Below are 22659 nucleotides of genomic sequence, written 5' to 3'. Positions count from 1 at the left end.
CATTTTTTTTTCTAGATTCCACACATAAGCAATATCATATGATATTTGTCTTTGTCTGACTTATTTCACTTAGGATGATAATATCCAGGTCCATCCATGTTGCTGCAATGGCATTATTTCATTCTTTTTAATGGCTGAGTAACATTCCATTGTATATATGTACCACATCTTTTTTTTTTTTTTTTGGCCACGCCACGCAGCCTGTGGGATCTTAGTTCCCCAGCCAGGGATTGAACCCGTGTACCCTGAAGTGGAAGTGCAGAGTCCTAACCACTGATTGCCAGGGAATTCCCACATCTTTTCATCTGTTGATGGACATTTAGGTTGCTTCCACGTCTTGGCTATTGTAAACAACGCTGCAGTGAACATTGGGGTGCATGCATCCTGTTGAATCATGTTTTTCTCCAGATATATGCCCAGGAGTGGGATTGCTGGATCATATGGTAGCTCTATTTTTAGTTTTTTAAGGAATCTCCTTACTGTTCTCCATAGTGGCTGTACCAATTTACATTCACACCAACAGTGTAGGAGGGTTCCGTTTTCTCCACACCCTCTCCAGCATTTATTGTTTGTAGATTTTTTTTGATGATGGCCATTCTGACGGGTGTGAGGTGATACCTCATTGTAGTTTTGATTTGCGTTTGTCTAATAATTAGTGATGTTGAGCATCTTTTCATGTGTCTCTTGCCCATCTGTATGTCTTCTTTGGAGAAATGTCTATTTAGGTCTTCTGTCCATTTTTTGATTGGGTTGTTTGTTTATTTTGATATTGAGCCACATGAGCTGTTCGTAAATTTTGGAGACTAATCCTTTGTCAGTCGCACCGTTTGCAAATATTTTCTCCCATTCTGCAGGTTGTCTTTTCGTCTTGTTTATGGTTTCCTTTGCAAAAGCTTTTGAGTTTAATTAGGTCCCATTTGTTTATTTTTATTTCCCTTACTCTAGGAGATGGCTTGAGAAAGATATTGCTGCAATTTATGTCAGAGTGTTGTGCCTATGTTTTCCGCTAAGAGTTTTATAGTATCTGGTCTTACATTTAGGTCTTTAATCCATTTTGAGTTTATTTTTGTGTATGGTATTAAAGAATGTTTTTAAAAAAATAAGTCTTTATTTATTTATTTTTGGCTGTGTTGGGTCTTTGTTGCTGCATGCGGGCTTTCTCTAGTTGTGGCGAGCAGGGGCTACTCTTTGTTGCGGTGCACAGGCTTCTCATTGTGGTGGCTTCTCTTGTTGCGGAGCACGGGCTCTAGGCGTGCAGGCTTCAGTAGTTGTGGCGCGCGGGCTCAGTAGTTGTGGCTTGTGGGCTCTAGAGCGCAGGCTCAGTAGTTGTGGCGCACAGGCTTAGTTGCTCTGCGGCATGTGGGATCTTCCTGGACCAGGGCTCAAACCTGTGTCCCCTGCATTGGCAGGTGGATTCTTAACCACTGCGCCACCAGGGAAGTCCCAAGAATGTTCTAATTTCATATTTTTAATACAGCTGTCCAGTTTTCCCAGCACCATTTATTGAAGAGACTATCTTTCCTCCATTATATAGTCTTGCCTCATTTGTCATAGATTAATTGACCATAGGTGCATGGGTTTATTTCTGGGTTTTCTATCCTGTTCCTTTGATCTATATTTTGGTTTTTGTGGCAGTACCTTGTTCTTCAATTTTTAAAATCTATACACTGAAGTTTCATTTTTGAATCTGAGTGACAATATTTTTTATTTGGTTCTTTCTTTTAGACTTCTGTTTTTCATACTATTTTTTCATAGCCTTCTGATTTTTTTTTCTTCCTAATAATATCCCATTCTAGTCTTTGGTATTTTGTCCTTCTCCTTGAATGTTTTAAATATCTTTGTTTTAATGTACTTTAGATAATTTTGTTGTCTGTTTCTTGAACTGCAGATCCTGCAGTTGGTTGAATTTGCTGATATTCCTTCATGGTAGTTTATTTCTCATGGGGTCTCTAACTTTTTCATTAGCTCCTCTTCATCAGAGGTTGTTTTCCATTAGGGGACCATGTGCCCCAGGGGTACTGACTTCCCTGCAGGGTGGTTTTCTGTTCCCTGATGCTAGGATCCTCTGGGTTTCACTGTGGGACTAGTTCTGTTTATTTCTCAGCAGGGGGGTTCCTTCCTTGTAAAAGTAATGAATTCTGACTTGTTTAGGCCTGGAGTTACAATCTTTATGGGTGATTCATCTCTCCATGAGCCCAGAGTGCATCTTCCTTGCTTCTCTCCCAGGCCAGTGGCTGGAATTTTTCTGGGTTTGATTTTAGTGACAGGGCAGCTCTTTGTAACACTCAGCTTTATGCAGAGAGCCCTGTTCCAGTGCTCAGCCCTGCGCTGGCCTGAGGTCCATCATCTGTCCCTGTTAGAACCTGGCCCCAAGCCCCAGACCTTTGTCAGGCCCCAGCACGCTAGGGTGGGGGGGGTGGGGGACCCCTTTGCCACGAGATCCCTGCTCACTTCCCACCTAGTTTAAGTCCCGTTCATTTGTGCAATGCTTTTCTCTCGGTTCCTGGCACCTGGGATTTCCCTGCTAAGCTTCCAGTCTTGGCTACATATTAACATTTTTGAAGATTAGATTTTTACCCAGCAGTTCTCTTTGTTTAGAGGAAGAGGGGAAGTCTTTTCCTGTCAGCTCCATGGTCCACAATATTGTCCTGAAGCATTAGATTGTTTTTTTGGATTTGCCTACATCTAGCATCTGCAAATAGGATTCACTTTTTATACACACATGCTCCCCCAGGCTCTTTAAGCATATATATTTTATTCATCTTCCTGGTTCATAATTCTTAATCTAGTAAAGATTTAGTAGGCCCTAAACTGGGGTCCTATGGCACAGACACAGTTGGGGGTGAGAGGGCTTCCTGGCATGAGACCCTCAAACACCCAGATCTTCAGGTCGCTCAGACAGCTCTTCCAGGGGTTAAATTAGTCACAGTTGACGTTGTTTTCCAGAGACTACGGAGACATTCAACAGAGCCTGTGTGACAGAGATGTTTCCCTCTCACTAAGAGGTGATTCTGGTTTGGTTATAATAAATTCTCTGCAATGAAGTCTTCTCTGTGGCAAACACATTTTCTAGTTCCTGATTATTAATAGTAATTCTCCACAGTAAAAATATATCTACTTATTCCCCTTTGCAGGAAGGGAAGAGGTAAAAAATGCTGAACTAATGTAGCTGAGCTTTTCACAGCTTTTCTGGTTTTCTCACTGAAGAGCAGTCATCGTTTTGTGCCTCTTCTCGCTTCCTCAACCGACCCCGTCATCCGAGACAGTAAACACCTGAAGTCCGCAGCCATGGACCAGCACAGCACAGAGGGTCAAGTTGCTCAGAGGGCAAGGGAGGGGAGTGAGAGTTTGTGTACATTTCCTTCCTCCTGGGCCCATGTATTTGTCAGATCACTATGATGGGACCTCAGCTCACTTCCTGCTTCCAGCTGGGAATGCAATTTCCATGACCTTTGTCTTTTTTTTTTTTTTTTTTGCGGTATGCGGGCCTCTCACTGTTGTGGCCTCCCCCGTTGCGGAGCACAGGCTCCGGATGCACAGGCCCAGCGGCCATGGCTCACGGGCCCAGCCGCTCCGCGGCATATGGGATCCTCCCAGACCGGGGCACGAACCCGTATCCCCTGCATCGGCAGGCGGACTCTCAACCTACTGCGCCACCAGGGAGGCCCCATGACCTTTGTCTTTATGGGGAACTGAGATGAGAATGAAAAGTTTGGGAAGAATAGAAAGTTGGGGTGGCCCAGAGGCATGGGTTACAGAAGAGCCTGACCTGTGCAAACACAAGGGGTGGGTGAAGATTTTGGGGGAAGGAGGAGGGAGTGAAACAAAGGAACGGCAAGTGGGGACAGCAGCTTCTCTCAGCTCTCCCTGTCCGGAGGCACCGTGGCCATCATGGCAGTGGGCTTGACCCTGCAGAGGCGGCTTACTGCGAGTGACTGAGGAGCAGGTACCGGAGGCCCTTAGAGGGGATGAGAGAGCCTCTTAGAAAGCCCAAGGTTGCCTCTCTCGGGGAGGAGGGGAGCTTCTCAGACCTGCCCCAGCGGCCCTTCCTGATGGCAGTTAGGCAGGAGCTGCTAGGAGTTGCTAAGCCTGTTTCCCTTCCCACGCACACGGCTTGAATTGGGTAGGTAACGAAGCCTTCCTCTCATGCCTCTCTGTTGGTGTTTGTTTTCTATCTTAGTTCTGAAAGAGAGGCTTCCTTAACATGGACACAGACCTGCACAGTCTGGTCCAGCTTGCCTCCCCAGCCTCCTCATAGCCCACCTTTGCCCTTGTTCCCTGCACTGCAGTCTAACTGGCCTCCCTCTGCCCTTGGGCTCTCTGTGCTCCCTTCTGCCCCAGGGCCCTTGCATTTGCTCTTCCCTCTCCCCTTTTACCCAGTGAACCTTTTTGGAAACAACGTAAGGCCCCTCTTTCTATTTCATTGGTTTATATATCCAAGTGAAACTCCTGCAGATGTGATTGGGCTCTAACTTCCTCCAGGAATGGGGCCATCTCTACTGCAAACTGGAGATGAGAACACCCAATATCCAGGAGAAAGACATGGCATTAACCTCCTATTGAGGTGCAGTACTTCCCTCTTTCTAGATTTCCAGGTAGAATTTTCCATTCGAAGATGGTTTGCTTCTAAGTGATTTCTCTTTGTGTCTAGGAGAGCTGATGCTTTATCATTCCAATATTTATAAATGAACGAAGAAACAGGACGTTTTCACTCCTGTTGCATTTAGGGTTTGCTCGGTTGCCAGCACGTCCTGGTGGTCTCTGAGGGGGAGCCCACGCAGGGGTTACGGGATCCTTTGTCACGTGGCAGCAGCTGAGTCCATGTAAGAAGCTGGTTTCGTCGAGTCGCTCTGCTCACGCTGCCCTCACTCGACATTGCCCGCCTTCCTCAGCCTGTAAGAGCCTTGCTCCCCCTCGGTGCCGCCCAGGCTGCGGTGCCTGTCCACCAGGCGCTTGCATCTTCCAAGGCCCACGTCAGGGCGCCTCCGTGACATCTTCCTCCGACTGCGGAAGCCCACTGTTAACCTCTACTTCCTACGCCCCATTTGTCCATTTCAGTCACTTACAGCCTGGTATGTGCCGTCTCGCCTGCAGTTTAGGGCTTGTGTTTGGAGAGTAGGGACTATGTTATTTCTCCGTGCTCCCCCACTGTGTCTGTCCCAGGGGTGCGTGGTAGGTGCTGAGTATTCATTGGTGCCGTTAAGGCACTCAGTAAATGCACAGAGTACTTGGTTGTTTAAGATTTGGGGACAATGAAGGAAAAGTGACTCCTCTCCTCTTTCTCTCTAGTTACAAGCTATTCCCAAACTGCGTCCCCTCCTTTGGGTTCCGCCACCTGCTGCCTCTCACAGACAGAGTGGACAGCTTCAACGAGGAAGTTCGGAAGCAGAGGGTGTCCCGGAACCGCGACGCCCCCGAGGGCGGCTTTGACGCAGTGCTCCAGGCGGCCGTCTGCAAGGTAACCTTCCCTTCGGGCTCTGTCCCTGCGTGGAAGGTCAACGAAGAGGTGTCGGTGTGGGTGACGTGCGTTGGCCCTGCCTGCAGATTTTGAGCCACCGCAGCCTGTGGCTCCTGTCCACTCTTGCATCAGAGGGTGAGCTCAGTGGGCCCTTGGGAAAATCTACAGAAGTCAAACCAGCTGGACTGCAGGGATGGCCTAGGGCTGGTGTGTGTCTGTGTCAGGGTGTGGCTGTGTACAATGGGATGTTGTCTTTGCCAGCAGACAGCTGTTCTGCTTTTCTTTATTTGGCTCTTTTGCTTCTTTTTGGGACAGGGAGCAGGGGGAAGAAAAGGTCAAGCCATATGCATAGAATCTTGTAGAATTTTATGGCCCAATTTTGGTAAACGTTAAAAGAGTGCTCTGTTGGGGAATCCAGCGATTGCTTGTCATCTTGGGTTTTGTTTCTGTTTGTTTGTTTTTCTCGTGTTTCTCTGTGATATGTGAATCCAGAGGGGAGGACACAGACTTAGGTCAGAAATGAACTCATGCTTTGAGATGTTCCAGTCTCAGCGAAATATGTAAATGGGATGTTGGTAATAACTTATTCTTAACATAATTTTCTATGTCAAAACAGCCCAATAACAATAACAAAAGATAAAAATAAATATCACTCTTGAATTTGCTATTCTAGCACATACTTTAACATTTTTTTCCATAGTGGTCATCATATACTATGCATAATTGGTAATGCTTTCTTGACCATTTTGGTGGGCTCAGCAACAGGGCGGTGGTTGGGATGCTCATATCTGGGGGAGGGCTGGGTAAAAGGAGGTTAGAACTCAGTTTGGAGAGGCCGCATGTCTGACCTCAGAGAGCCTGTGTTCAGTATGTCACAGATTCACTTTTCCTCCTCTTGGTCCTCGACAGAATGTTAAGAGAGCCACGGTTGTCCTTTCCGAAATAAAAAACCGAAAGGAGACAGGAGAGATAAGGGGAAAGAAAGATATGAAGAAAGCACAGCTTCCTCAGTCCTCTTCTTGGTCCCACTGCCTTTCTGCCCGTCCCTGTGTCCTTGGGGCCACCCCAGAGAGGACGGTCTCACAGTGGCCCCCTACCCAGGACGGCTGCAGAGTGGCCCCTGCCCAGCCGCTGGCTAGAGCAGAATGGTTTGATTCAGAGGCCCCTGATGCTTCGTAGCAGCCCAAGAAAGCCAGGTGGGACACAGCTAGAAATGTGTTCAGCTCTCTGAATCTTTCAAGTGCATCACAGAATAGACAGTTTATGGATTTACTTCAGAAAGAAAAATTATCTTTTTGACTGGCATTCAGATTATTGATTGTATGGGGTATTATATTCAGGGACATCCTGCCAGATCCACTCTTGGCAGGAGCAAATAGTGCAGGGAAAACACGAGATCCCTCTTATCTCCCCATCTTGGGAATATTGTGGGTTTTCTTTCCGGGGGAGGAAATTGTCTTTAAGGCTTGAGGGGAAGAACCCAGTGACAAGCCTACGCACTGTCCAGTTATATTAATTCTGTTTAATTAGATGAATCAGAATGGCATGATGGAATGCTTGAGGCACGGTGGTCCATGAGAAGCCGTTTGATTCGCTCTTTTGCCCACAGAGCCTTCCTGTGCCATCCCAGACCCATGAAAATATCCTTCCCTTTGAAAACTCAGTATTTCAAGACTCGAGTGCTTCAAAGCAGATGCTAGCAGATTTCTTAAAGTCAGTGCCCACACCTGGTTATGAATTAGTGTTGGCTGAGAGGGATTTTAGTGTGTGTTTCAGTTTTATATCTTGTGGCATTTTTTCTTATTCCCCACCTTGGTCTTTGTCATGGGGTGTCCCTGGAAAGTTACTAATTGCTTGGAATTATGCAGTCGATGAGATCCCAGCTTTTCTCCTCACCATTTCTTTTCCTTTGTGCTGTCAGTGTGTGTTTGGGTACCTATCAAGCAATTTCTTTCTCACTTGGAATCACCTATTTATAACGTCATCTTCCTGGTTAACCACAGCCTTATTTATAGTCGCTAAATATTGGAAATAGATTATGGCCTGTCTATTGATGAAAGGCTATAACAATCACACCCTAAAAGAATATTTGAGCACTTGAATAATACTTAAGATAAATTAAGAGAGGAAAGGAAAGCAAGTGATAAAACAGCATAGATGTATGACCCTATTTTGCAAACAAAAGAAAGAAAAATATGGAAAAGACTGGAAATAAATAGACCAAAGTGTTAACAGCAGTTGTCTCTGGTGATAGGATTAGGTGTGGTTTTTATTTTCTTCTTTGTGTTATTTTCTATTTACTTAAATTTTCACAATAAATAACGTATGATTTTTAAAATTTGTAACGGAACATTTCAAGCATATAGAAGTAGAGAGAATAGTGAAAGAAAATCCCATGTACCCATGGTCCATCTTGGACAGTTACCAATTTGTAGCCAATCTTGTTTCATTTGCCTTCCTAACCATTGTATTCCCCATTATTTGAAGTAAATCCCAGATATCATTTGTTTCAATGATAATTAGATTTTTAAAGTTTTTTTAAAAGCCCTAAGCATGCCTTACTTTGTTGACTGAATTTTCTGCCTTCTCCTGATTTGCCCAGATTAAAGGCCCTTCCTCTTAATCCTGAAAACTGAATGTGACAGAGCCAGCAGGCCTGTAATCTCTGCAGTTGGAGAGGCGTCTCATGCAGGCAGGAGCTGGCTGGGTAGCCCCGGCAGCAGTGCACGCTCGGCTTCCTTTGACCCCATGCCCTGGAGACGGAGCTGATAACAGGCCTGTTTCATAGCCCACAGGAGGCTCTTTGTTCTGATTTCAGTCTCACTCTGGTTTCCCTGGGGTGGACTGTTAGTTACCAACTTTAGGGACTTAGGGGTATGGAATGCTCACATGACTGGTCTTAAATCCCACCCCCAAGGCCAACTTTACATTTCTTGGAAAGCTGCTTTTTGCAAAAAGAAGGGAACAGTCTGTTTCTACTTAGGATTCGATTTAGGAAGTAAAACTGCTTCCACGAGTGGAAGTTTTGAGTTGCCATCTTTCCCCCCAGCAGGTCACATTGTTAGGAGAGGCCATCGAAGAGTATCCACAGCTAAGGAACCCCTCTGTCACCAATGCAGGCATTTTCCCCAATGCTGTACCGGCCTGGGTTGGGATGAGGAATGCTGTGACCCATAATTTCTTATCTTTACCTCGAAACCTATTATTAAACTTGTTTATACTTTTTCTTGGTCTGAATAATAGTTTCTCCCATTACCGCTTTTATTGCTCTCCTGGGACTTTTCTAGAAGTTGAATCTAAGTTGTTTATTCTGAAAATGTATAGGTGGAAGTGTGATGAGTGGTTCAGACTGGAACCTTGGCTGCTTTCCTGTTCTCCCAAAATAGGGAGAGCTGGTGCCCTGGGAAGACAGAGGGCGGGGTGGTCCAGGAGCTCTGAGTTGTCAGTCATGGCTTTGCTGCTTTCCATGGCTCTCAGGTTAAAGAAGTTCCCTGCAAAGTTAAGCCTGGCTGGGTACGTCCTGGCCACACGGCTTCTATGGGCTGCTTTCTCCCGTCAGACAGAAAAATCAGATCCCTGCAACCCAGCCTGTTTCCCTTTTGGCCTCATCTTCTAGCCCCCTAACATTTATCCTTCTTATCCTTTCTGTTTTAATCTTGATTATCTAATTTTGCATTATTTATTAAGTTTTTAAAGCAGTGTGTGTCCTCAGAAATAGGTGGATAAGTAAGTCTCAAAGCAAACAAAGTAAATTTGCATTGCTGAGTAAAAGGTCTTGGCGTGGCTTGGGCCCTTTATTCCTTGGCTGGCGAGACCATCCTAATCTCAAATGGCGACCACGTCCCCAGAGAGGCCGGAGGAACAGCTTCCTCCAACAAGACTTTCTGCAGGAATGCAGACTCTGTGGGCCTCCGGAGACCAAATGATGGCTGCCCTTGCGTTACTGTCATCCGTGCTCCAGCTCGTTGGTAGACACTATCTCTGATTCTCACAGCAGTCCTTCAGTGTATTGGTGGTACTTGTCCCCAGTTTACAGGAGAGGAAACTGAGTGTCACAGGGCTCACGCTACGTACTGTTGGAAAGGGGTGGAGCCAGGATTTGAACCAGATCCAGTTGATTCTAAAGCCCAAGCCCTGTCTATTACGCTGTGCCAGGTGCTTTGGGAAGTAGCGACCGTGCTGTGCAGAGCAGAGAGGACTTAGAGTCCTGTTGTCCCGATTCAAGCTCTGGCTCTTCTGCTACTCACCGGCTCTGTGACGGCCTGAGTGCTCATCTGGAGGCTGCAGGGAGGCGGGGCTGGAGGGGAGGAGGTCCAGGATGCCCTCCAGCTGTGCTGGTCCGTGCTCCTTTTCACAAAGGACTTGTCACAGCATTGTGCCCCTTTGCCCAGAGCCCTTGATTTTGCTTTTTGTCTCTCCTGGTTCAGGCTTGAGCTCCAGGCCAGGTAGGGGCTGCTGCAGATACCAGGAGAGGGTGGAGAATTCCCCATTCCTGGAGGCAGGCTTAGCTGTGTGAGGTTTTCACTCTGCCCAGCCTCCCCTGGAGTTGATTTGGCTTCTTCCGACTTGTTGCCTGATTTCTTTTAGACCTGAGACTTGTCATTTTTCCACGCATGAATTGAGCAACGTAGAAAACTGCCTTTCTTTCCTCAAGGAAGGCAGCGGCCCCTAACGCCTTCATGCCCCCCGAGGGGATGCCCCCCGTAAGTCCTTTGTTCATGCAGTCTGGGTTATCTGTCTCGGCATGTGTGAACCGTTTGTGCCAGCAAGTCGCACCACAGTTTCTGGGGCTTAATGCAACCCACCCTGCTTGCTCTTCCTCTGGCTCAGCGTCTTCGTGAAGCCCGTGAAGTATTGGATTTCCCTGTAGCCCCCCGGAGGCTGTGGGGCTGTGGGTGGGCATGCAGGCGCTCCGCCCATGACCGGGCAGTGCTTTTGTGGGAGGTGGTAAAGGTTCTCCCTGGTTTTCTATTTTGCACATGGTTGTGGTTTATTGTGTACTTTTGAATCACTCGACTGTTTTAGTCCCTGGAGGGGACATGTCCGTGTTCTGCCTTCTGCCCGTGGGCTGTGCTGTAGGCTTCACTGCCCTGCTCACAGCTGCTGGTTCTGCTTTCCAGCTCAGGAATGTTTATTGTGTGCCCAGTAAGTGCTCAGTGGCAGGTATGGTGAAGAAAATTTTAAAAAGATGAGAAAAAGTCCCCATCCACACGGATTTGATTTGAGCTTTCAGATCCACTAGAAAGGAAATAGAACAACTCATTGGTAAACATTAAATGGAACCATGTGAAATTATGGACATGTGACTATCAATGAAATTTAATATTTGACCATTGATAGTTTCTCCTACAAAAATAGAAAACTCATATGGTTCAGCCTCATATATACAAACGTTTTTCTTTAGTTCAGATTGGACTTGCATAGAGTCTACGTCAGACATGTTCTACTGCATGTTGTTAGGGCTTGGGCTCTAGATGAATGTTGAAATCCTGAGTCATGGGCCGAGATTTCTTTTCCCTAAGGAAAGGACTATTGACATTTTTGCCCTTCTTAAGTTGAACCACAGACAGATTTTTAAAAAAGAGTTTTCATGGGCTTCCCTGGTGGCACAGTGGTTGAGAGTCTGCCTGCCGATGCAGGGCACACGGGTTCGTGCCCCGGTCCGGGAGGATCCCACATGCCGTGGAGCGGCTGGGCCTGTGAGCCATGGCCGCTGAGCCTGCGAGTCCGGAGCCTGTGTTCCGCAACGGGAGAGGCCCGCATACTGCAAAAAAAAAAAAAAAAGATTTTTCATTGCAAAGCATGGACAGAAACAGGAGAAACAAACTACTGGTGAGAATGTGTTTACTGTTACAAAGTGACAGAAATAGGCTTGAATGTCCACATGATTGGGGAAGCAAATTACAGAAAGAATTCAGCCTTATTTTTCCTTAAGTGCATTGTAGGAATCAGGACTCCTTAGTCCCCAGGCTCAGATCTGCTGTAGGGTCTGCCCCTTGGCTAATCAGGTCAGCCCCCTTTCCTTCCTCATTTCTTCCCCCAAACCTGTTATCTCTGTGCTTGCCTGAAAGGTCAGTGTACAGAGTGTTTTAGTTTTGACTTCTGGAAATTTGTTGGGCACTTACAGTCTGCAAGATGCCCCACTAGCTGCTGTGAGGCTTGCACAGATGACTGAGCCACGGCTCCCGTCCCCGGGAGCATCACTGCAGTTGGACGACAGATGCCTATACGACAATCTAAGGTACCGGTGGAATGCACAGACACTCTAGAAGGTCTGGCCCTGGTGGGACCCAGTGGTTGAATCACAATGTTCTTCCCCTTCAAGGGTCACCTTGGTCTCTTTGCCTCCCCGTGTTTGCCCTGAGGCTCTGGTGCTGATGATGCTATTGATTACCATTGGCTGCATGCTTTGTGAGAGCCAGGCTCTATGCCAAGCACCTCATGGGGCTTGTTTTACTTAATCCTTTGAAGGTGGTTGTACTGTCTGCTTTTGATAAGGAAGCAGCCCTAGAAAGGTTGAGTAACTTCTTGAAGGTCTTACAGCTGGAAATGACAGAGCCAGAGATGGAACTGTACCCACCTTCCTGGCTCCAAAGATGGGAGTTCTCAACCTTGACCTTAGATAACCTGCCGTCTTTTGTGGCCACACAGGAGTGGAGAAGTGGGAGGGGTGTGCTTGCAAAGAGGGCCAAGTCCTCCTCTAAGGAACCATTTCGATTTCCCACGTGACCCGGTTTGCCAGTGGTAGAGCCAGGACTGACTCTGTCCCGGGAAAGACAGCTGCACACGCTGCTGTTCTCTGGAACTCTGGAACTAAGAGTTTCCTGTTTATCAGAAACAGTTATAACATGGCTCTGGCAGCCTCCGGGTTTTCTAGGGAGACCACGGGTAGGGTCCCGAGGTCAGTGCGCTGCTGGAGCCTAGCCCTTTGAGTGAGCCTGCTTGTCTTTGCCCTTGGCTTCCCCATCTGTGACACGGGAACACTGATAACCCCCTTTTCATTCAAAATTCACGGTGTCTCGGAACCGTGGGTTCTGCTGTTCAGCTCTCCCAGATAGCGCCATGGTGACACTTTTTCAGATGGTGCTTCCTTTTCGCAGTGAGGGAGCATGTGGCTGGTGACTCTTCAGTGACAGCTGAGGCCCATGGGCTATGTTGACACCCGGCTGGAGGACCCAGCTATGTGGGTGGCCATCGATTTTACTTAACTTAGACTGACATCGAGAACAGAGACCCCGTCATTTAAAGCTAGTGTTTCTGTCCTTGCTGAAACGGCATCCTGATCTAGGCCTCCCCTGTATTGAACACTGTTTACCAGAGAGAGTATTGTGGGCCTTGTCTCGGAACAAGAAAGCCAAAGCAAACGAGCCAGGCTGTATTCAGGTGGGCCCCACCACCCATGTCCTCTAAGGCCACTGGATGGGGCGTCAGCTTTTCTCAGGTTCCCAGGAATCGGTGTTCCAGGCCCTCCCGTGCACCCTCCCACAGGGCATCCCTGAGCCTCCCTCTCACACTTGTCATGCTCTGCCGTGGTTCCTGTGTATAAGCAAGTCACTAGGACATGGATATTGGGACCCACAGGCTTCTGTGAGCCTGTCGGAAGATTCAGCTGCCAAACACAGGCCGTGCGCTGCAGGGCCTGCAGACCGCAGTCCCAGCCCTGCCTTCCTCTGCAGCCAGACCACATCCAGGGACCTGCGTCTGCCTCTGGGGCTGTGTTTAAGGCAGACGCTGATAGCTAGAGAGCAGGGAGGGGTGAGTGGATGGTGCCGGGGCTGGAAACCACACCTCTGAGGAGTGGTTAAAGGTTGACCAAGACGAGAGACACCACAGCAAGAAGCGTGTTACGTAACCTCAGACATCACTAAGAAGAGGGCTGTTCCAGGGGATGAACTAGAGTAGCCACAGGGAAGCAGGTTTGAGTTCAAGGCAAGGGAGAAATTTCTAGCGAAGACCTCTGCTCAGCTGTGGAGCAGGCTGCCAGATGCGGCAGTGAGTCTGAGTGGGGACCGCAGGCCCATGCGGAGGAGGTGCCAGATGAAAGATCCCTGCACGAGTGGAACGTGGATGAGCCAACCTCGGAGGTTTTTTCCAAACTTCAGGTGCTACTTATTTCCTCTGAGGCAGCTTTTCTGCCCAGTAACCCACCGGTGCTTTTGTTCTGTAGTGGCTCCTTCTAGCCTGTCTGGTCCTCACCGCACCCTCTTAAGCTGCATTTGTGTTTGGCCACCATGACCGTGAACTCTGCCGTGCACACTCGTTCTGTGTGCCAGGCTCAGCTTGCCTGGAGCTGGCGCCCAGAAAAGCTTTCCACTCCCGATGGCTTCCCCACGGAGCCACCTTACCAAGTGGGTAAAAGTCCAGGTGCGGTGGGGCAGCTCAAGGGCACCCAGGGACAGTCTGGAGGTGGGCGGGGGAGGATGGAAGCCTTTGAGTGACCTTCCTCTTTGTCAGACCGTGTAGCCCCTTGCGTGTGACTCGTTCCAACCCCAGAAACCAAATTGCCGCACAGGCCAGAGCTTCATGTCCTCTAACAGAGAAGTGACATCCTTACTCCCTAGCCATCGTTTCACTCTCTCTGGGGCCACATGTTGGAGGTGAACAAGCCAGCAAGTCTGCCTTCACTCTTGGGAGGAGCCAGTTTATATTTATTTTCTCAAAGGTTGTGAGGCCTGGTCTTCCACCTCCATCTGCTTCCCCTTTGCATGGACCACTGTTCTCTCTTTGCCATTTCAGGATCCCGGGTCCCCCAGGCTGACTTCCAGGCCTGGCTGCCCAGGGCCTCCAGTAACCATCCCACTGAGTGCCCTGGCCCCTCTCCCCTCCTCCACCCTTCTGCAGCTTGTGTTGGATGATCCCCATGGCCTTGCTGCCACCCTTTCTGCAATTCCCATTCTCAGATCTCAGTGCATGACAGGTGATTTCATGAAATATTTTCACTTAAGTTAGCCCCTTCCTGCTTCCCGTATTTATGTGATTAAAAGAAGAGGTCTGTTGGATTCCAAAGCATATTAAATAGTTGGCGGCAGTGGGAGTGATGTGATTGAAGACTTGTGGACATTGTGAGGGAGGTTTTCTTGTTACCCAACCCTGATCTTGTTCACGTATCCACTTACTACTCATTCCTTACGGAGTGCCAAGTATGTGCCAGGTGCAGTGCTCTTTGTTATTCTGGGCCCTACATCCCTTCCTCTCTTCTCTCAGCTCCAGATCTCTGCTGCTCTCTGAGGACAGAGCAGAGTTTGGTAAGTTCTCCACTGAGCTTCCAACTGGAGAAAGTCATCTCTGGCCCCAGCACAGATTGGACTGGTGGCCCGTACAAAACCAGAGGGTTTGCCTCCTGGGAATGGATGGAGTCAGAGGTTCTGGGCTTGGCGGCAGCTCCCCCCACCACTCATTACTTCTGACACGTGTGTCCAGAGTCTGTGGATGGCTGCGTTTCACATAGCATGGTCTCCTGCGCACGTGAGTGATTCGCCTGGAACAGCTGGAGTAAACGTGGGTCACAGAACACATCACCCTCGGGTGGCAGAAGGCAGGCTGGTGGCTGGGAGAGGGGTGAGCCTTGGGCCTCGCCTGCTCCCCCAGAGTGGGCTTAGGAAAAGGAGGGTAAAACGCGTAGCATTGCCCAAAGGCTCTGGCTCAACACAGGTCATGGGAGTGGACTATATATAAGACAGAATGGACAGTTCGGGACTGGACGGGTGTTGCTGTGGGACCAGGGAAGTAGGATGAAAAAGATAATTCTAAATTTTCTAGATAAGACATTTGATGGTCCCTTTGTCAGCAGTGGGGAAGCCTGGAGTGGAAGATGGTGCATCAGCTTTGGAGAAGTTGAGTTTTGGGTGATGGCAGACACGTCTGGCTTTTGGCCCAGACCTGGGACTAAAGTTCAGGAAGGAGATCAAGTGGGAGAGGTAATTAATTGCGAGCTGTCCAAGCAGATGCATGGCACTTGGGTAAATCTCCTTGGGGACAGTGTTACCTTTGACCTCATCCAGTGCTGGGAGAGGAGGTGGAATCCGCTAGCAGCCATAGGAGACGGGGGCATTGGACGGTGCGGTGTCCAGGAAGCCAAGGGCAGGAGGGCTCGACGGAGGCCCTGGTCGGCAGCAGAGAGGCCGGAGAGCAAGGCCAGAGGATGGCTGCGGGGCTGGCAGCAGGACCTCAGCGCGAGCTTCGAGGTTCTCAACCTTGGCGCCACAGTAGGTTCCCCCAGGAGCTTTAGAAGCCCCGGTGGCTGGGCTGCAGGTCACATCCGAACCGCCGGGCGTTAGCATCGTCGAAGCTCCCTTGAGGACCTTACGTGCAGCTGGGGCAGAGAACCACTGTGCGTGTGGGGGCAGGAGGCGGGTGACTGGGAGCCGCCGGTGAGAGAGACGGTAGGGGGGTGTGGAGAAGTCGGGTTATACGGAGCTGGGGAGAGGAAATAGAGGCAGCCAGTCTGCTAGTCGTAGAGGCAGGTGATGAGAGATGTTGGGTCAAAAACAGAGTGTTTATTAGAAGTGGGTCGTGAGCATATCTTTAGGCACAAGGAAAGGACGCAGAGGAAATTGACTGATGGAACGGTGCTCCAGAGAGGGTGGGATTTGGGGGCTGCGTTTCCTTGGGGAGGGAGAGCACGCCTTCCCTGAGAGCATTAAGACCAGAGGAGAGGCCAGGGGGATGCCTGTTTATTTATGACGGAGAGGCATACTAGGGCTGTGGAACCAGACACTGAGTGCCTGGAATAGACGAGGTGAGTCCTGTTACCTGTGTCCATTGCTCACCTGAGCACGTGGGAACTGGGAGTTGGAAAGCCGGAACAGACCTTGTGGTGGATTTGGTGCAGATTTGACTGGAGAGAAGGCAGGTAAACTGCAGGCTCGGCCAGATGCTGGATTTCTGGCTTCGGAGTCCAGCGCATTTCCATCCCGCCCACCCATGACATTTTCATCTGAGGGCTGACCTCTGTCATGTTTAGGAGATTGGCTTTTAAAAATCTTGTTTTTACCCAGAGACTTGGAGAAAAGTTTAGCTAAACAAATAAGTCTGTCTTTTTTTCTCTTAAAATAGTTTTGTATAAAAAGAGAATATATTCAATCTAAAAATTTAGAAAATGCAGAGAGCAGAAAGGAAATAAACATCACCCATAACCCTACAATCCAAAAATAAGATGATGTGTTTCCGGATTTAAGTCACAGATTTTCAGCTCCATGGAAATACTGAGGACAATCACTGTCAGTTCTTGACTGTTTACTACAGGCAGGTACTGAGCTGGGTGTGCTCCTTGTGTATCATATTGCTTAATCCTCTCAACAACCCTATTCTATCAATACTATTATTATCTCTATCTTATAGCTGAGAAGCTGGGACTGGGAAAGATTAACTAACATGCCCAATGTCACAAAGACAAGCCGAGGGAAGATGTGGGCATGAACTGAGGTTTGCCATTCATCTGAGCCCACACTCCCAGCTGCTTTGTGGGCACTGCCACCAAACAAAGGAATATGCATAATTCCCAGCACAGTATTGACATTCAGTCTGGTCATCTAATTTACTATATTTGAATGACTTTCTGAGCACACCAAGCCTTTGTTTAAAAAAACTTTACTGAGGTATGATTGATGTATAGTAAACTACACATATTGAACGTGTACAACTTGACAAATACTGACATTTATACATACCCGTGAGATATATATTCACCGTAATCAAGATGACGAACATACATCCTTCTCCCCCCAAAAAGGAGTATTTGTGCTCCTTTGTCATTTCTCCCTCCTGCGTCTCCTGCCCTCTTTCCCCAGGCAGCCACTACTTTGCTTTCTGTCACTACACATGAGTTTGCGTTTGTTAAAACCTCAGAAATCCAGTATATACTCTTTTTGGCCTGGCTTATTTCACTCAGAACAACTGTTTTGAGATACATCTGTGCTATTGAGTGTCACCTGTGCTAAGGAGTGATCACTCCTTTTGTTACTGAGTAGTATTCCCTTGTGTGGATACACCATAGTTTATTCATCCACCTGTAGATGGGTATCTGGGTTGTTTTGGATATTTGGTAGTTTTTGCCTGTTATAAATGCAGCTGCTACAAATGTGTTCAAGTCTTTGTGTGGATGTATGCTTTTATTTCTCATGGGTCAGTCCCTAAGAGTGGGATGGCTGGGTCATGTGGTAGGTGTTGAACTTTTTAAGAAATTGCTAAACTGTTTTCCAAAGTACCTGTATCATTTTATAACCCTATGGGCAGTGTCTGCCAGTTCCGTTTCCTCCACATCTCCCTCAGTGTTTGATGTGGCCAGTCTTTTTAATTTTTAACCATTCTATTAGGTGTGTGGTAGAATCTCACTGTGGTTTTAATTAATACAAGGCTTTTAAACTTTTCGGTATGCAAGCCTTCATGGTCCCTGTAGTGACCGTGGAGCCTCACACATCAAGAAGCAAAAGGAGACGAGAAGGAATGTAAAAGTTATTACTAGTCTGAGAGTAGTAACTATAGACCCCTTTTTTAGTGTGTCTTATGTACTAAATACTTGTTAACCTAGGATCAACCCTGCAAAGTAGGATTATCTTCATTTTACAGAGGAAGAAACTGAGGCTGAGAGAGATGAAGTGACTGACTTAGGGTCTCCAAAAGCAAACCCTTGAACTCCGCCTTGTCTGTGCCAAAGCTCTCATATGCTGGCCCCCATGCCACACTCCATTCTGTAGTTATTCCTTTAAAAAAAAATCCACCTTCCCACTACTGATCTCCGCCCCAAATGTGGATACAGAACTTAAGACTTCAAAATAGTCCAAGCAGCCAGTAGGAAAATTATTTCTATTGTAAATTCTCTGTGGAGTCAGTGCTTGTAAAATCTCCAAGCCCAAAAGCCTGGGTGAATGAATAAGCATCTCATTCTGTGCAGCCCGACCTCTGGGCCAAGTTTGTTAACATCACTTACATAACAAGAGTCCACTTCAGAGAAGACAGAATTAATATTATTAAGCCATGCTACTCTTCATTTGTGGAGCTATTTCTGTTTCAGATGCAATCTTCCAATTCAACAAACATTTATCCTGGATCAGCAGTCGTTAGTTGAGAGCTTACCAAGTACTTTGATGAACTACCTCAATTATTACACACCCTCGGCTCTCCCTATGTGATTGGGTAGTTAGCTTTGCGGATAAGAGGCAGGTATCTGAATCTGACTTCTCTGGTCCTTACTGGTTCAGTGACCTTGGGCTAGTGACTTAATGTCTCTGAACACCAGTGTCCTCATCTGCAAGATGAGAGTATATTACCTCCTTCATAAGGGTTGCAGTGAAGATGTGATGGAATAGTGGAGGTGAACAGTAAATGTTAAGTATTATTATTCCTGTCTTACGAACAAGAAAAAACTTTGAGATGTTAAATAATTGTGGTCAAAGCTACACAGGTAGTTGGTAGTGACAAAAAGCTCCCATGCCCACTTTCAAGTTTCCAAGGTCCACGTTATTCTATCTGCTTGCTGTCACCCTCCTTAGGTTCCTGCCTGCCCCTTGAGAAGCTGGCGTGGAAGAAAAGGAGGATGAAAAAGTTAAATGACAGAGCCAGCATTCAAAGCCTAGTCTTTTAAAAGTAGCACTTATTAAAGATAGTTTGGGGAAAAAAAAAAAAGATACTGCCTCTAATCTCAATCCCAACATCATTATGGTATATTTTGTTTCAGTCTCTGTTCTCTTTTTAGTGGAGAGTGTTGCCTGTTTCTTACATAGTTTGTAATCACACTGTAATTACAGTACTGTATTCTTTGTTTTTCACTTTATATTATACATGCTTACACATAATTTCATACTTTTTATGAACATAATTTCTAATGGTGGAAAGGAGAGATCTCAGTTTACTTAACCGTTCCCGTATTCAGGTAGGGTAGTCACCTCTTTCCTGTTTTGTCACTATTAGTAAAAATACTGCCGTGCGTACTTCAGAATACTTCCTGCAGATAGAGTCTCCTGCGGTAGAATCATCCAGTCAAAAGATGTATATACTTCTTTAAGGGTTTTTCAAAGTGAGGTGTATTGAGGGATGATTTACATAGAGTAAAATTCACCCTTTTTAGGTATAACGTCTTAGAGCCACCCCGACAATTAAGATATAGATGAAGAAAAGAAATAAAAAAAAAAAGATATAGGTAATTTCTGTCACCTCAGAAAGTTTCCCAACACCCATCTGTTGTTGACCTCTCCCTTTGCGCTCAGCCTTTGGCAACCACCAATCTGTTTTCTGTCCCTATATTTTTGTCTTTCCGTGAATAACTTCTGAATGGGGTTAGGCAGTAAGTTGCCTTTTGAGTCAGGCTTTTTTCACTTAACCTAGTGCTTTGGAGATTCATCTGAGTTGTGTGTATCAGCAGTTTGTTCCTCTTTATTGCTGAATAGTATTCCATTGTAGAGGTGTACTACAGTTTGTCTATGTATTCACCACCTGATCGTGAATAATTAATTCAAACAATTAATTTGTCAAATTAATTAATAATAATTCATCAAATTTTTATCCTGTGAATCATCTAAGAAATCTTTGCCTATACCAAGGTCACAAAGCTTTTCTCCTTTGTTTCCTTTGGACGTTTTATAGTTTTAGGTCTATGATCCACTTTGAGTTCATTTTTGTATACAGTGAGAGCTGTGGGTTGAGGTTCATTTTTTTTTTCATATGGATGTCTAATTATTCCAATACCTTCTATCGAATTGACCGTATGTGTGGGTCTATTTCTGGTTTCTATCCTGTTCCACTGGTCTATGTGTCTATCCTTTTGTCAGTACCACACTGTCTCAATTATTGTAGCTTTATAATAAGTCTTGGCCTTAGATAATGAATCCCCCAACTTCGTTGTTGTTTTTCAAAATTGTTTGATGAGTTTTCATTGTCTTTCCATATATTCCAGTTATTAACACCCCCTCCCAAGACACCCAGTCCTGCCTCCAAGGGGATCCACTTATCTCCCCTTCTAATACCGTAAATTAGTTTTGTCACAGCTTAGAATGCATCTCTGTTAGGGACCTTCTAGGTTGCTTCCTCTGGGTTCTGAAAACGTGCCCGGCCTCGTCGTGGTGCCTTTACTAGCGCCTAGAGCAGCCCACTCCCCACCCCAACTTCTGCCTCCTCTGTCATTTCTTCTTCCAGTTTCCTTGAAGGGTCCTGCTCACCTTCAGCTCAGCTGACATTTCCTCTGCCCTGGGAAGCCTTCTCTCCTCCTCCCCAGGTTTCCATTAAAAGTGTATTTACCTTCATTAGCATGCTTATTGTGGTATGTTAAAGTTGTGTTTCCACTTGACTGCAAGCTTTTTGAGGTCTGGAACAGGCTGTTTCTTAGACCCAGTGCCTTCCATGGGGACTGCATGTGGTAGGAAGTCTTGTAATTGTCTGTTGGATGAACGTTAAGAGTCTGGGAAACTGATTCCCCAAAGGTGAATTCTTTGCTCACAGCTGGCCTCCTGGCTTTCAGTCCTCCCTGGCTTCCTTTCAAACTGCCTTTTCTTCCTTGTGTTATGCTGACTTTTTTTTTTTTTTTTTTTTTTTTTTGCGGTACGCGGGCCTCTCAGTGCTGTGGCCTCTCCCGCTGCAGAGCACAGGCTCCGGACGCGCAGGCCCAGCGGCCATGGCTCACGGGCCCAGCTGCTCCGCGGCATGTGGGATCTTCCCCTCTGGACACGCAGGTCCAGCGGCCATGGCTCACGGGCCCAGCCGCTCCGTGGCATGTGGGATCCTCCCGGACCGGGGCACGAACCCGTGTCCCCTGCATCGGCAGGTGGACACTCAACCACTGTGCCACCAGGGAAGCCCGACGCTGACTTTTTGTGACTTATTTCCACGCTGCTTTTGGAGCAAATGAGAAAATATCATAGCTCTTGAAGGCTGTTTTATCTATCATTGTGGCGATAAGAAAGAGAGGATGATACCCTCAATCCCTTATCTGCCATAAGGTGATAGCTTTTAACTTGTAAAGTCTGTGAATCCAGTCTCCTATTTCAGTGTCAAGTGTACATGTGTAGATAACTCAGCAGTGTTTAAACCCTTCCTATATTCATCCTGCTACCCACGTATTTGGGGATGCTCTTTCACTACTGGTATGAAGGCAACCCTATCCCAGTTTTTGTTGCCCTGTATCAGGGTCTAGCTGCTCCTACTAGTAATGACTGGGAGTGTTTTTGTATCGGGGCCACAGTGTCTAAATATGAAAAAATAGAGTCCTTCCCTTGCAAGATAGCTCGTATTGAGCCGTGCCTCTGTCTGAAGAATGGATACATTCCATACAGTGAAGCAGTAAAGGGAGAAAAGAGCTAATCTGATTGACCTTAACTACCAGAGTAGTTCAATTCATGACTGGAGTGGTTTACTTCTACCAGAAAGATGGCAGGTTTTCTCAGATCCTCCAAAGACAGATCTGTCTGTTGGTCATTTGAGCACTCTGTTGTGAGTGATTCGTGTCTAATTGGGGGACTGAAGTGGTCACTTACCAGTCATCTTAGACAAGGGCAGCCAGCCGAGTGTGTTGAAGGGAGGTTGGGGGGCTAAAGGCTGCTCTGCGGAAGGAACTATAGGGGAGGCTAAAAGGGGAGGCGTCCAAGGGGAGTGGCTGTCAGGTACAGAGTCGAGCAGGGAGGGGCAAGATGCCCCAGGGCAGGCTTGGGTGGCAGCCAGGAAGGCCTAACACCCATCAACCTCTGTCCCTCAGGAGAAGATCGGCTGGCGAAAGGACGCGCTGCACTTGCTGGTGTTCACAACGGACGACGTGCCCCACATCGCGCTGGACGGAAAGCTGGGGGGCCTGGTGCAGCCTCACGACGGCCAGTGCCACCTGAATGAGGCCAACGAGTACACTGCCTCCAACCAGATGGTGAGGACTGGGGACCCCAGCACCGCTCCCGCCACCCTGCCTGTGGTCCGAGGCCTCACAGGCCTTTGCCCCCTTCCTCTGGACCTCTACTCACAGACTTTCCACCCCGTTCTTGGGACTGGGTCTCTACTCCATCTTCTCCAGCTGGGCTTCTAGAACTCCTCGTCGTTAACTTAGAACATTTCTCAGGGATTTCTGTAGCTGGTTCATCTTTCTGGTTTTTTTTTTTTTTGCGGTACGTGGACGTTTCACTGTTGTGGCCTCTCCCGTTGCGGAGCACAGGCTCCGGATGCGCAGGCTCAGTGGCCATGGCTCACGGGCCCAGCCGCTGTGTGGCATGCGGGATCCTCCCGGACCG

At 47.5% G+C, this 22659-nt stretch overlaps 1 protein-coding gene across 2 annotated transcripts in view; it reads left to right on the top strand.

The window, feature by feature from the left end:
- The window catches only part of ITGB5 (integrin subunit beta 5), a 110145-nt gene that overhangs the window by 36647 nt on the left and 50839 nt on the right, over positions 1-22659 (top strand). For both annotated transcript variants that reach the window (XM_082625143.1, XM_082625142.1), the window contains exons 5-6: positions 5290-5458; positions 22140-22301. In XM_082625143.1, the coding sequence (XP_082481269.1) occupies positions 5290-5458; positions 22140-22301 (331 nt within the window). The remainder of the gene's footprint in view (positions 1-5289; positions 5459-22139; positions 22302-22659) is intronic.

Source organism: Mesoplodon mirus (assembly GCF_964341445.2).
Source record: "Mesoplodon mirus genome assembly, chromosome: 6".
Lineage (NCBI taxonomy): Eukaryota > Metazoa > Chordata > Mammalia > Artiodactyla > Ziphiidae > Mesoplodon > Mesoplodon mirus.
The sequence above is the reverse complement of the archived record's forward strand: the minus strand, read 5'-3'. Positions and strand labels throughout refer to the sequence as shown.